The sequence below is a fragment of the Narcine bancroftii genome, chromosome 5 (genome assembly GCF_036971445.1).
Source record: "Narcine bancroftii isolate sNarBan1 chromosome 5, sNarBan1.hap1, whole genome shotgun sequence".
NCBI classification, from domain to species: Eukaryota; Metazoa; Chordata; class Chondrichthyes; order Torpediniformes; family Narcinidae; genus Narcine; species Narcine bancroftii.
This window is the reverse complement of record NC_091473.1, coordinates 221849189-221861269: the sequence shown is the minus strand read 5'-3', so window position 1 is coordinate 221861269 and position 12081 is coordinate 221849189. Positions and strand designations below refer to the sequence as shown.

The 12081-nt window shown below is 49.2% G+C and overlaps 2 protein-coding genes across 3 annotated transcripts in view; one reads left to right on the top strand and one right to left on the bottom strand.

Annotated features, from left to right (window-relative positions):
* Positions 1–734, bottom strand: part of copa (COPI coat complex subunit alpha) — a 48943-nt gene extending 48209 nt beyond the window's left edge. The window contains exon 1 of the mRNA XM_069941364.1: positions 655–734. Coding sequence (XP_069797465.1) covers positions 655–733 — 79 coding nt within the window. The 5' untranslated portion in view covers position 734. The remainder of the gene's footprint in view (positions 1–654) is intronic.
* ncstn (nicastrin) overlaps positions 724–12081 on the top strand; it is a 33219-nt gene continuing 21861 nt past the window's right edge. The window contains exons 1-10 of one of the 2 annotated variants that reach the window (XM_069941368.1): positions 724–827; positions 1422–1526; positions 1717–1840; positions 2108–2226; positions 4194–4339; positions 4838–4988; positions 5529–5638; positions 6067–6219; positions 7386–7490; positions 9709–9786. In XM_069941368.1, coding sequence (XP_069797469.1) covers positions 779–827; positions 1422–1526; positions 1717–1840; positions 2108–2226; positions 4194–4339; positions 4838–4988; positions 5529–5638; positions 6067–6219; positions 7386–7490; positions 9709–9786 — 1140 coding nt within the window. In that variant the 5' untranslated portion in view covers positions 724–778. Of the gene's footprint in view, positions 828–852; positions 873–1421; positions 1527–1716; positions 1841–2107; positions 2227–4193; positions 4340–4837; positions 4989–5528; positions 5639–6066; positions 6220–7385; positions 7491–9708; positions 9787–12081 lie in introns of those variants that run through there. The other variant, XM_069941369.1, reaches the window with a different exon arrangement.

Below are 12081 nucleotides of genomic sequence, written 5' to 3'. Positions count from 1 at the left end.
ACTTGGTCAGGGGGAAATTAGTTTGTGTCCCAGTTAAAAGTAGCCCAGTGGGAACAGCAAATCTGGAACACTGCACAGCCAATTAACTGGGATGCCAGTGGAAAAAGAGCCCCCCTCGCCCCTACCCTCCACCCCCCTCGCCCCTACCCTCCACCCCCCTCGCCCCTACCCTCCACCCCCCTCGCCCCTACCCTCCACCCCCCTCCCAATCCTCTCCCTCCATCACCCTCACCCCTTCCTCCACTCCCTCACCCCTCCCATTCCTCCATCCTCGCCCCCCCCACCCTCGCTTCCCGTCTCACCCCTCGTTACCCTATCGCTTCCCCACCACCGATCCAGCCGCAGTTCGAGCGATCTGCAGCTGGACACGTCACGACGGAAGTGACGTCATCTGCAGCCGGATCTGGTCTCAGGTGCGACGCCAGCCGTCACGACAATAAATATGTTAAAATGCTGTCTGAAGGAGAATGTGACAGGGAATCGGAGGAGCGAATGCAGCAAAATAGTCACTGAATCCTACAGTTCCATCAATGCAAAAAATATACCATCTCCAACCATCAAATGCATGCGATGAACGCAAGATAAATACCCCCAGAAAAAAATGACCCCACATGTGCAGCAACACGGAACGAACGACTGAAACATGCAACGCACCAGGACAACTCACGGCAAACCAGTGGCTAAAAACATACATCACACAGCTTCCGGTAGGTGGGTTTGGAAATGGGATCATTTCCGGAGCAAAGTGCAGTCAAATTTCCGGGAAAAGCGCCAGAGAATGGGAATGGAGGTCGCGCTGGGCTGGATCGGGGCGGCGCTTCTTGTCGGTGAGGCAAAAGGATAGAAGGGAACAGGCTGAGGGGTGGAGGAGGGTGAGAGAGGTGGGGAGACGGGGGTGGTAGAGAGAGATGGGGGGAGAGAGAGAGGAAGGTGGAGAGATGGGGGAGACAGAGCGGTGGGGAGATGGGGAGAGAGCCGTGGGGAGACGGAAAGAGATGGGGAGGGGTATTAACAAAGGGGGGAATGGGGAGAGGGTGAGGATGAAGGGATAGGAAGAGGAGTGGAGGATGTGGAAGTAGGATAAGAGGGAAGGGAGAGGAGAAGATGGAGGGGAGAAACAGGGAGGGAGTGGGCAAGGGGAGTGGAGGGGAGAAAGTAGGCTAAGGGAGAAGGGGAGGAGGGTGACGGGTAGGAGCAGGGAGGAGGAGGAGGTGAGAAGGAGGGGAGGAATGGGGAGGGAGCAGGCTAAGGGAGGAGGAGGGGAAGAGAAGGGAGGAGGAAGGAGGAGTAGGGGATGGAGAGGAGGAGAAGGGTGGGGAGAGAGGAGGAGGAGGGGAATGGAGGAGGAGGGAGATGGGATGAGAAGAGGGGAAGAGAAGATCTGCAGACTGCCCCACAGACGCCAGAATTCTTCTCCTCAGGTCTCTGCTGTGCCAACTCAGTGGAGAGGAAAATCTACATCACCCTGAATGCGACTGCTCCTTGCGTCCGTCTGATGAATGCCACCCATCAGATCGGCTGCCAATGTAAGTTTGTTAGGGAAAGAAGGTGGGAGGGAGGGGAAAGAGGATGGGTCAGAAAAGTAGTTGGTGGGTCTAGTGGTCTGTGTTGTTTGCCAGATTGGGAAGGGACTTGTGGGATTAATAAGGGGGCATGTGGCAGAAGTCTACTCATTAACTCCTTTTTACCTCCCTGACCACCCTCCCACCCCCACAGCCTCTCTCAGCGGTAACACTGGAGTGATCCATCTGGTGGAGCAGGATTCTGACCTGAGCTGGGTCCTGAGTGAAGGCCCCAACCCTCCGTACATGGTTTTGTTGGAGACCAGCATGTTCACACGGTGAGTAGTTCGCCCAGACCTTTGGCCCCAACCTCCACGAGCACAGCAAGATCATCTCTCTGTTCCCCCACCCCAGCTCCAACTCCCTTTTTCACTTCGTGCTGTCTCCTGTTGTCCAGCTGCAGTTCAATGCTCTCTCCTCACCTTCCCCACCCCCCCCCCCCCACCCCCCACCCTTACTTCAAACTGTACTCAGGCATTGTCCTGGGCTTTTTATATGAGGATCCTTGGTGTCTAACCTTGTTTTTCCTGCACGTTCCTTTTCAGGAACGTGATGCTGAGACTTAAGCCCTCCAATCGAGTGTCTGGAGTGGCTGCGATTCTGCTGCGCGATCTTGTTCCGACGCAATTTTCCTTAGATGTGAAGTGCCCCAACGATGGTTTTGGTAAGCATCCTCTCAGCTGCTTTGTCCCCTTCTTCTTTTCACCCCTTCCCCTTCCCTTCCTTTACCCAGCCCCCACCCCTCCCTTCATCCCCATCCCCTCCCCTGCTAGAGAGCTACCCTTGTCCCTCTACTATCACTTTTCAGCTTTTTACTCATCTACCCTCCTACCTGTATCCACCAATGACCTCTTACCTATCAGTCTGTGCTCATCCTCCTGCCTCTTCCACTGTCCTCTCCTCCACCTCCCACCTTTCGATCCAGACACCTTCCTATTTTTGCTTAAACCTGTCGAAGTGCCCAGGCCTGAAATGTTGGATAGCCTTCATTTCCTCTGGATGCATCTTGACCCGTTGAGTTTCTCCAGTGCCTTTGTGCATTGCATTCTGACCTGCTGTCTGTGGCTACAGTGTTTGCGTGACTGGTCCAGTGCAATTTCTGTTCAGTGGTGAATCCTGAGTGTTGACATAGGAACTACCCTTCCTCTATCTTGGAGATGGTTATTGCCAGCAATGTGTGTAAAATAAATTAATTGCCCTATATCATCCAGTGCTTGAATGTTGTCTGGTTCATTCTATATGCAGACATGGGCTGTTCAGAAGTTGTGAAGAGAACTGAATGCTGGGCAATTGTCACTTTTGACTTTAGGACAGGAGGAAGTTCAAAAATGAAACAGCTGGGTTCAGGGACTTCAGCAGTGAGTCCACAACCATCTTCCTCTGTGTGAAGTCTGACTCCAATGACCAAATGCAATCTGATACAGTAGAAGTCCTTAAATCCGGATTGCTCAGGGATTGGGTCGGTCTGGATTCTCGGGCACTGCTTTTAAAATTCAGATTTAAGGAGGTATAAAGAAGAAATGAACTGGTACATTTTGATAGTTTATTCATTTGCAAATACAACATGCTTCATTTATCAAAACGACAAGTTTTAAAGAAAAAGAAAGTGGTCTCTTGTTGCCGTTGTTTATCGATGGCACTTGCACATATAGACAAAAATCCGCTAAACTTTAAAAGTTTGAGAGTTTTCGAAAAGTCCAGATTCTCGCACGGTCCTGATTTCTGGCACTGGACATTTGGTCTTATGCACTGTGTATGAAATTCCATATTATCACGTACATAAACCCTGTTAAAGTGCTTGCCATAAAGGCACACAAAGACACGCCCCTTGCCCAGCACCCCCACTGATAAGATAAGGAAACAAGAACCCATTCAGAGACACCGGGAGTCTGCAGATTCACCTCCTGCGCTCCCACAGCCTCTGCAACCACACGGCCTCCAGTCCTTTCTGAGCTCCCAATTCTGAACCCAACATGATCGGAAGGCCCTGCTCGCCTTTGGCACCCTTGCAGATCTTAGTCCATTCTAGTTAATTATTTCCTCCATTATGACCTAATGGAAGATTTTGTAATAAATACGTTTTCTAATCAGAATGTGAAACTGCACCAGAAGAGGCCCCTTGGTCTGTTGTTTTTCTGCCAACCATGCTGATTTAAACAAATCCCTTCTACCTCCACGTACACCCCTGCAGGTTTATGTGACTGTCTAAATGCCTCTCCATTACTCATGATGACTGAATTCCATTTTGAAGGTCGTGGCAGGAGTGCAAGTTCAACACTGGGAATTGATCAAGGAGCTGGTATTGGATCTGCGTAGAATCTGCCTAGAATCAGAGGCAGGGTCTCACAACTTCAGGATTTTCCTCATCAGGATGGAAGCAGGGCCAGTTGTAGCAACAGGATGGGTGTCAGGAGGAGCGAGCCTGTGGGGCAGTGGAGAGAGGGTTGCTTGTTAACAGAGAGGGTGGGTGGTCTTCTATGTTCACCCAGCTAAATATATTCAGGAACAAGGCAGAAGAGTTTCCTGGAGTCAGTGGAGGAGAACTGGCAGGGAGGTGGATCTGAGGACCAGGTCAGAGTATCAACTGACCAGCAGAATGGCCAACTTAATCCTGCCTTTGTGCACCTGCAGGGGCGTATTCCAAGAATAATGGGTCCCAGTATGCCCACTGCAACCACACTGTCTGGAACCCCAACGGCACTGGCCTCTCGTACGAGGACTTCCCCTTTCCGGTCTTCATGCTGATGGACCAGAACGAGACCCAGGTCATCCGCCAGGTGAGGCAGCAGGCCCTTCAGTGAAGTTGCTGCACGGGAAGAGGCTACCTTTCAGCATCTCCTTGGTTTCTTACGTAGAAGCAGGGAACTTTGGCCCCTCTCAAGCTTGTTACAATGGATTGTGAGGCCATTCAGCCCCTTTCCAGCATGCTACAAAGGATCATGAAGCCATTCAGGTCATCTCCAGCATGCTACATGTATCATGATAGGTATTTCAGCCTTCTCCAGCATGCTACTCAGATTCCTGAGCTATTCAGCCCCTCTCCATAATGAAACACAGGAACATAAGGCCATTCAACCCCTTTCCATCATGCTACACGGGTTGATGAGACCATTCAATCCCCCCCCTCTAGCCTGCTGCATGGGATCGTGAGGTGGCCATTCAGTCCCTCTCTAGCATGCCACACAAGATCATAAGAAGGCCATGATGGAGAAAGAGAGATGTCAACAGGGTGCATTACATGGTGTGAATTGATGAGCCTCCCCTTTCTTCTTCAGTGTTACTATGTCCACAACCGTCCGGTGAATGGCGTAGTGCCGGAGTTCCCACTCTGTGCCATGCAGCTCTCATCCCACATGCACGGGGTAAAGGACACTGTCACATGCATGAGGCGCACCCAGATGCAAGTCTCCATCGCTCTGAGTCAAGGTGAGTCACCTGTATCTCCCCGTTCCCCTTCCCCGAGGCCCTGCCATTGACACCCCTCATACTTGAGTCCCCACCCATGACCCCCACACCAAGAGATCCCACACCTCCTCCCAGGGCAGCCTCCTGCCCCCCTCTCGAGCACCACACCCAAGGGCCCCTCCCCATCCCTCCTGAGCACCACACCCAAGGTCCCCTCTCTGTCCCTCCCACTGTCCCTCGCCACCCCTCTCCCAAGGGCAAAGGAATGCCCTACCCCTCTCCCTACCCCCCCTCACCTACTTTCCAAACTGCCTACCTGAGACCCTCAAATGTCATCCCTGTGCCCAAGGCCCCTTTGACTGAACTCCTTCCCCCCCTTACTCCCCCACAGGTGTCTCTGACCCTCTCTATCCTGAGAATACTGCAACCAGCTCCTGCCCACCTTCCCGTCATGACCCTACCAAACTAACCCCTTCTTCCTTTTCCCCCTCTCACTCCCCTTCATCTCCTTCTCTGCCTACACCCCTGCCTCTTGTCTCACCTTTTACCCTCTCGTTACAGAAGGGTTCTGTGACCCATTGTCGGACTACAACATCTGGATGACCATTCGGCCTGTCAACAGATCGAGATCTGCTATTTCAGAGGACCGCTTGGTGGTAGCTGCAGCTAGGGTGGGTGTAGGGGCAGGAGGTCACAGACCCTCCCCCCCCCCATCTCAGATCCCCTCTTCCACGCATCCATTATAACAGGAATGCCCTACCCCTCTCCCTGCTCCCCTCACCTACCTTCCCCACCCACCCAATTGACATCCTTCCCCTGTCTCCAGGCCTCCCGACTGACCTTCCTTTCTGTCCATCGCCTCCTCTCCCTGCTCCCTCTTACCTCCCTTCCCCACCACCCAACAAAACTGGCCACCCCTCTCTGTCTCCAGGCCTGCCCACTGACCCTCCAAACCCTACCACACCTCCCCGCTCACCTCTCACCAACATTCCCCCAGCTAACCCACACCAGCCCTTCCCCAGTCGTTAGCCCTGCCCATTGACCGTTCAATCTCCTTTTGCCTCCCCTCTCTGCTAGTAATTATAAATTCTCCTTGCAGCTGGACAGCCGCTCCTTCTTCTGGAAACTGGCTCCAGGCACTGACAGTGCCGTCTCTGGATTCATCACCCTGCTGGCAGCTGCCAAGGCCCTTGCCCACGTTCACGACATCGAGAAATTACCGAAGAACATCATGTTTGCCTTCTTCCAAGGGGTAAGATTCCAGGACCAGAAAGTCCCATCACACTCTCCGGGTCACGGGTTACACAGGATGAAGTTCCCTTTTCACTGTCCTGTCACCCACTCCCAAGGCACAGATCAGACAGAGTGGAGCTCCCTCTACACCAGAGATGGCCAAACTGATTAACGTAAGAGCCACATATAAAATTCAAATGTTTAAGAGCTGCAAGACATGAAAAAAATTACATGCAATTTTTACACTTACATGTACATTTTGTTACAAAAAATATAAATATTGACATAATATGTATGTAATAATATTTATTCATGTATGTAGTTTTTAAACTGCTCATTTGTATTTGTACCAATCATCAAAAAATACACATACAGCATTCTGGGCATCGGGAGCTTGGAGTAGTGGATGGGACCGGGTGGTAAATCCACATTCGAGGTGTCTGGTGCTCCAATGGGCATGTAGCCTGGGCAAGAGTCCATGGTCGGGATGTCAGGAACTTCGATGGGTGGGTGGCCGGGGCCTGGGTGAGTCCACATTTGAGGAGTCGGGTGCTCCGGTGAGTGGACAGCTGGGGCCTAGGTGAGTGTCTGTGATCAGACCATCGGGACCTCGAATGGGTAAGCGGCCAGGGTCAAAAGTAGGGAGGGTCAATTTTTACATGGAATGAACTATTATACGCATGTATATGGTATACATACCAAATACTTTCAATCGCAAGCAACACCCATTAAGACTACAATTGAGAGCACTGGTTGCTACAATTCCTGTCGCACCCAACGTATTTCTGCGAGCTGCACATTACACGTCAAAGAGCTGTTCATGGCTCGTAATCCACGGATTGGCCAGCCCCTGTTGTACACCGTCCAGTCACACACTCCCAGGTCACGGGTTACACAATGTAAACCTCCCTCTACATGTCCCATTCCACACTCCGAAGGCATGAGGTGGACACAGAGTGAAGCTCTCTCTCTACTATGTCCTGTCACATAATCCCAGGGCATAGATCAAGCACCTAGAGTGAAGTTCCCTCTGCACTGTCCTGTCACATTCCTATGTATGGGTTATACACAGAGTGAAACAGTCCTGTGGCAGAGTTCCAGGACACAGAGTAGGATATGCTCAGTGGAGTTTCCTGCATGTTGTCTTGGCTGATTTTGTTTTCTTTGCCCCACACCGCTCCCCAGGAGGCTTTCGACTACATTGGCAGCTCTCGGATGGTTTTTGACATGGTCAAGGGGGACTTTCCCATCAGGCTAGAGAACATTGACTCCTTCATGGAGCTAAATCAGGTACGCAGTCTGTTGTGTGTGTTTGTTGTCAGATATAGGTGAGGTGGGCAGGGAGGTTCCAGGGGGAGCGAACACACAAAAGTCTGCAGATGCTGTGATTGTAGTAAAATACACACAGAAATGCTGGAGGAACTCAGCAGTGTACACAGAAGGTAAATTTAAATTTAATTTTTTTTTAAATTTAGATATACAGCATGGTAACAGGCCAGTTCATCCCACGAATCTGTGCCGCCCAATTAACTCTTAACCCTACACCTACGGTACGTTTTTGAACAGGGGGATAAAACCAGAGCCTCCCAGGGAAACCCCATGTGGATATGGAGAAAACGTACAAATTCTTTATGGACAGCACGCGATTTGAACCTGGGACCTGATCACTAGCTTTGTAAAGGCACTGTGCTAATTGCAACAGCAACTGTGCGGCTTTAGTATATTACTAATTTAAGATGTATTACCAACGTTTCGGGACTGAGTCCTTCTTCAAGGTACAGTAAAACCTCTGGTATCCTGCACCTACTGGGATTGATGATGCTGGATAAGTGAGTTTTCCGGTTGCTTGTGGTTGCACAAATGGATAAAGTAACAGTGTGGTGTGCCAATTTTAAACTTCATATTTTTTGACCATTTATTTTCTGTGATTTGTTTTTGCCAGTAGCTTGAATTCCAGATAACAGGGATTTTACTGTATAAGCAAAAAGCAGGCATACATCTGAATTAAAGAAAGGGGGAAGAATAGGAGGGAGAGGAATCCAGTCCAACAGCCAGAAGGTGTTAATTGGATATGAAAGGTGGGAATTGAAGGCTGTGAGTAGAGACTGAGGGGGAAAAGGAAGAGAGAGAGAGACAGAACTAGAGGAAAGGAGACAGGGGAATGAGGTGAGTGGGAGGGCTTTAGAGAATCTGAAGAAGTCTATGTTAATGTTGTCCGGTTGGAGAGTGTCCAGATGGAAGATGAGGTGTTGTTCCTTCAATTTGCGAGTGGTCTCATTGTGGCAGTGCATGGGACCATAGTCAGACATGTCAGGAAGAGAATGGGATGGAGAATTGAAAAGTGTGGCCACTGGGAGATCCCCGCTATTGCAGCAAATGGAGCTGAGGTGTTAAACAAAGCGATCTCCCAGTCTGCACCCAGTCTCTCCAATGTGGAGGAGACCACAACGAGAGCTTGGAGACAGTAGATGACCCCTGTAGATTGACAAGTGAAGTGTTGCTTCACATGGAAGGACTGTTTGGGGCCCTGAATGGTGGTGAGTGAGGAGGTGTGGGCAAAAGTGGAGCATCTGTGGTCACAGGGGTAGGTCTAAAGATTCGTGGCGAGCAAGGATAGGGGACCCACGGAGGGACTGGTCCCTGCGGATGGCAGAGAGGGGAATATGTATCTTTGGTGGGATCACGTAGTAGGTGGTGGAAATGGCGCAGGAGGATATCTTGTACATGGAAGCTGGTGGGGTGGTAGGTGAGGACAAAAGGAATCCTTTCCTTGTGGCACATGGGAGCAGAGGGAGCCAGAGCATAGGTGCAGGTAATGGAAGATATGCATGTGGGAGCCAAGTTGATGGTAGTAGAGGGGAAAACCATGATGTTTGAAGGAGGAGGAATCTGGCATGGAAGTCCTCATCCTGGGAGCAGATGAGGCAGAGGAATTGAGTAAAAGGAATGGAATCCTTGCAGGGGACAGGGTGTGAAGAGGTGTCGCTGAGGTAGCTGTGGGAGTTGGTGAATTTGTGGAAGATGTCTATTAAACATTTGTCTCCCGAGATGGAGAAGGAGAGATCGAGAAAGGGGAGAGTGTTGCTAGAGATGGGCCAAGTGAATTTGAGGTCAGGGTGGAAGTTGGCTGAAAAGTAGATAAAGTCAATGAGCTCATCATGCATGCGTGAGGCAGCACCAAAGTAGTCACCGATGTAGCAGAGGAGAGCATTGGAGAAAGGGGGATGGAAAGAATGGCATGAAACGGTGGGATACAAAGACGTGGTGAGAAGGGAAGATGTTGTATTAAAGCATCTGCATTGGTGAACAGGGATAGAGGATGAGGGTGGGAGGGATGAGACTGAGCGAGGAATTAATGATACGGTGACAGAGGATGGCAAGAGATCAGACTGTGTGTTGTGTGAATGGGGCAATGTTGAGGGCCTGGGGTGGAGGAGTTGGTGAATTCATGTACCATTGCTAGTGAATTGTTGCAGAATGGCAAATAAAACTGAAATGTGTCTTTCAGATTGGCATCAGGACCACATCAGAACTGTGGGCTCACACCGATCCGATTTCACAGCAAAACTCCACTGTACACGAGGAGGTAGGATCGTTTTCATCTGGGGTTGGTGGCAGAGGTCAGGGGATGGACTTCTCCAGAAGACACACACTCACTGTGTTCACCCCCAATGATGCAGAGTGTGACCTTCCCCCCCCATCAGTACATAGTTAGTAGCACCTTTTAAATTGCAGGGGGATCTACCCATTAAATTGCCAAACTGACAATTTAAGGGGGATCCCACCCCTGCAATGACACGTCATTTATTTACTGGAAGCACTCCCGAATGTTCAGCTGCAGCCTGCCCAGTGATGCATACACGCAAGAGCTGATGTCACCGGAATAAATGGATCGGCCATTTTCATTTTCAAATCGCTGGTGGACATGACTAAGGTAAGTTTAACTGGGTTCCCTGACTACATCTGAGATAGGTCAGGGACCTAGTTGGATTGTGACAGGGTTGACCAGGTCAGACTCTTTTTAACTGCCACGTAACTGGGGCGCTATCTGGGCAAATTGCCCGATTAATCCTATTTTACATGGCAGTTTGAAACAGCCTAGTGATTTTACCCTTAAAGTAGGAATCAGTAAAACCTCTCCCATATTTCCACACTCGGTGTGGAGCCCCCCCCCCCTCCCCACATGTAAGTGCACATTTGGTGTGACCCCTCCCCTGCAAGTGCACACTCGGTGTAACCAACCCCACCACCCCCCCCACCGTCCTGTAAATACAGTCAGTGCAACTGCCCCTGAATATTCTGACACATTACCTGACCCCTCCTCACAGTGAAATCTAACACACAGTCAACATACTGATGCACTCGATGTGACCTGCTGTGACTACATTAATAATTAAATACATTAATAATAGCACACTCTTAGAGACCCATTGTAAATACTGGCACAGTCAGCATGACTTTCTGTAAAGTTTGACAAACACACAAAAATCACCCCTATTGAATACTGTCACTCATGACAATTTCTTATTACTGATGCACTCAATGAAACCTCCTGGAAAAATCTGAACACACTAAGTGAATACTGTCAGTCTCAACATGACCCACTGTAAACTCTAACACACTCGTGCTGACCCTTTGTTAATGATATGATACTCAGAGTGATGATAATACACTGTGTGAACCCTCCCCCCTGTAAATACTGATACTCTCAGGTAACCCACGCTGAACATGGAAGTTCAGTTTTTGTGTGGTGAGAGTACTAAAGGACAGCAAACTTTACACAAAACCATAGAATGCTGCAGCGCAGAAACAGGCATGTTCTATTTGGCCCATCTGGTCTGTGTTTCTATTGTTTTGCTCAGTCACATTGACCTGGATCTTAGGCCTCCATATCCCATCCTTCCACATACTATCCAATTATCTCTTAAACATCAAAATTGAACCCTCATCCCTCACCTCTGCTGGCAGCACGTTCCACACTCTGACCACCCTCTGAGTGGAGTAGCTTTCCCTAATTTTCCCTTTAAATATTTTACCTTTCCCCTTATTTCAATATGGAAAATTGCAGCACAGTACAGATCCTTCAGCTCATTATATGCTGACCTATGTAAATCTAGTCCATAACAATCTTGTCCTTCCTAATTTCACACCTATAACCTATTTTTCTTGCATTCATGTACCTATCGAAGAATCAATTGAATGTCCCTGTTACACTAGCATCTATCACCATCCCTGGTAATGCATTCCAGGCATCCAAGGTCTTGTGTAATTTTTTTTAAAAAGCAACATGTTGCCTCTGACATTGCACCTAAATGTTCCTCCACTCACCTTAAACAGATGTCCTCTAGTATTTATTCATACCAGATGTTCCCTGATGTTTATTGTTGCCCCAGGATAAAAGTGCTGGCAGTCAATCCTTTCCATGCCCCTCATAATATATTATCGCGTATCTTATGAAGTCACCTCTCATCCCCCTTTGCTCCAAAGAACAAAGCCCTACCTCTAACAACCTTGCTCCACAAGACAAACAGTATGCTCCCTAAGACACATTCCAGGCAACATCCTGGTAAATCTCTTCTGCACCCTCTCCAAAGCATCAACATCCTTCCTGTAATAAACAGAATGAAGTACTTCAAGTGTGGTCTAACCAGTTTTATAGAGCTGCAACATTACTTTATGGCTATGAACTCAATCCCTCGGCTAATGAAGGCCAATATACCAAACGCCTTTATAACCTCCCTATCTCAGTGCATTTACTCCAACTATACCCTCATAATTTTGAATTAAATTTCCCCTCATTCTCCGATGCTCCTGCAAATCAGGTCCTCCAGCACCAGCTACATCCTTGTAGATTTTCTCTGTACTCTTTCAATCTTGCTAA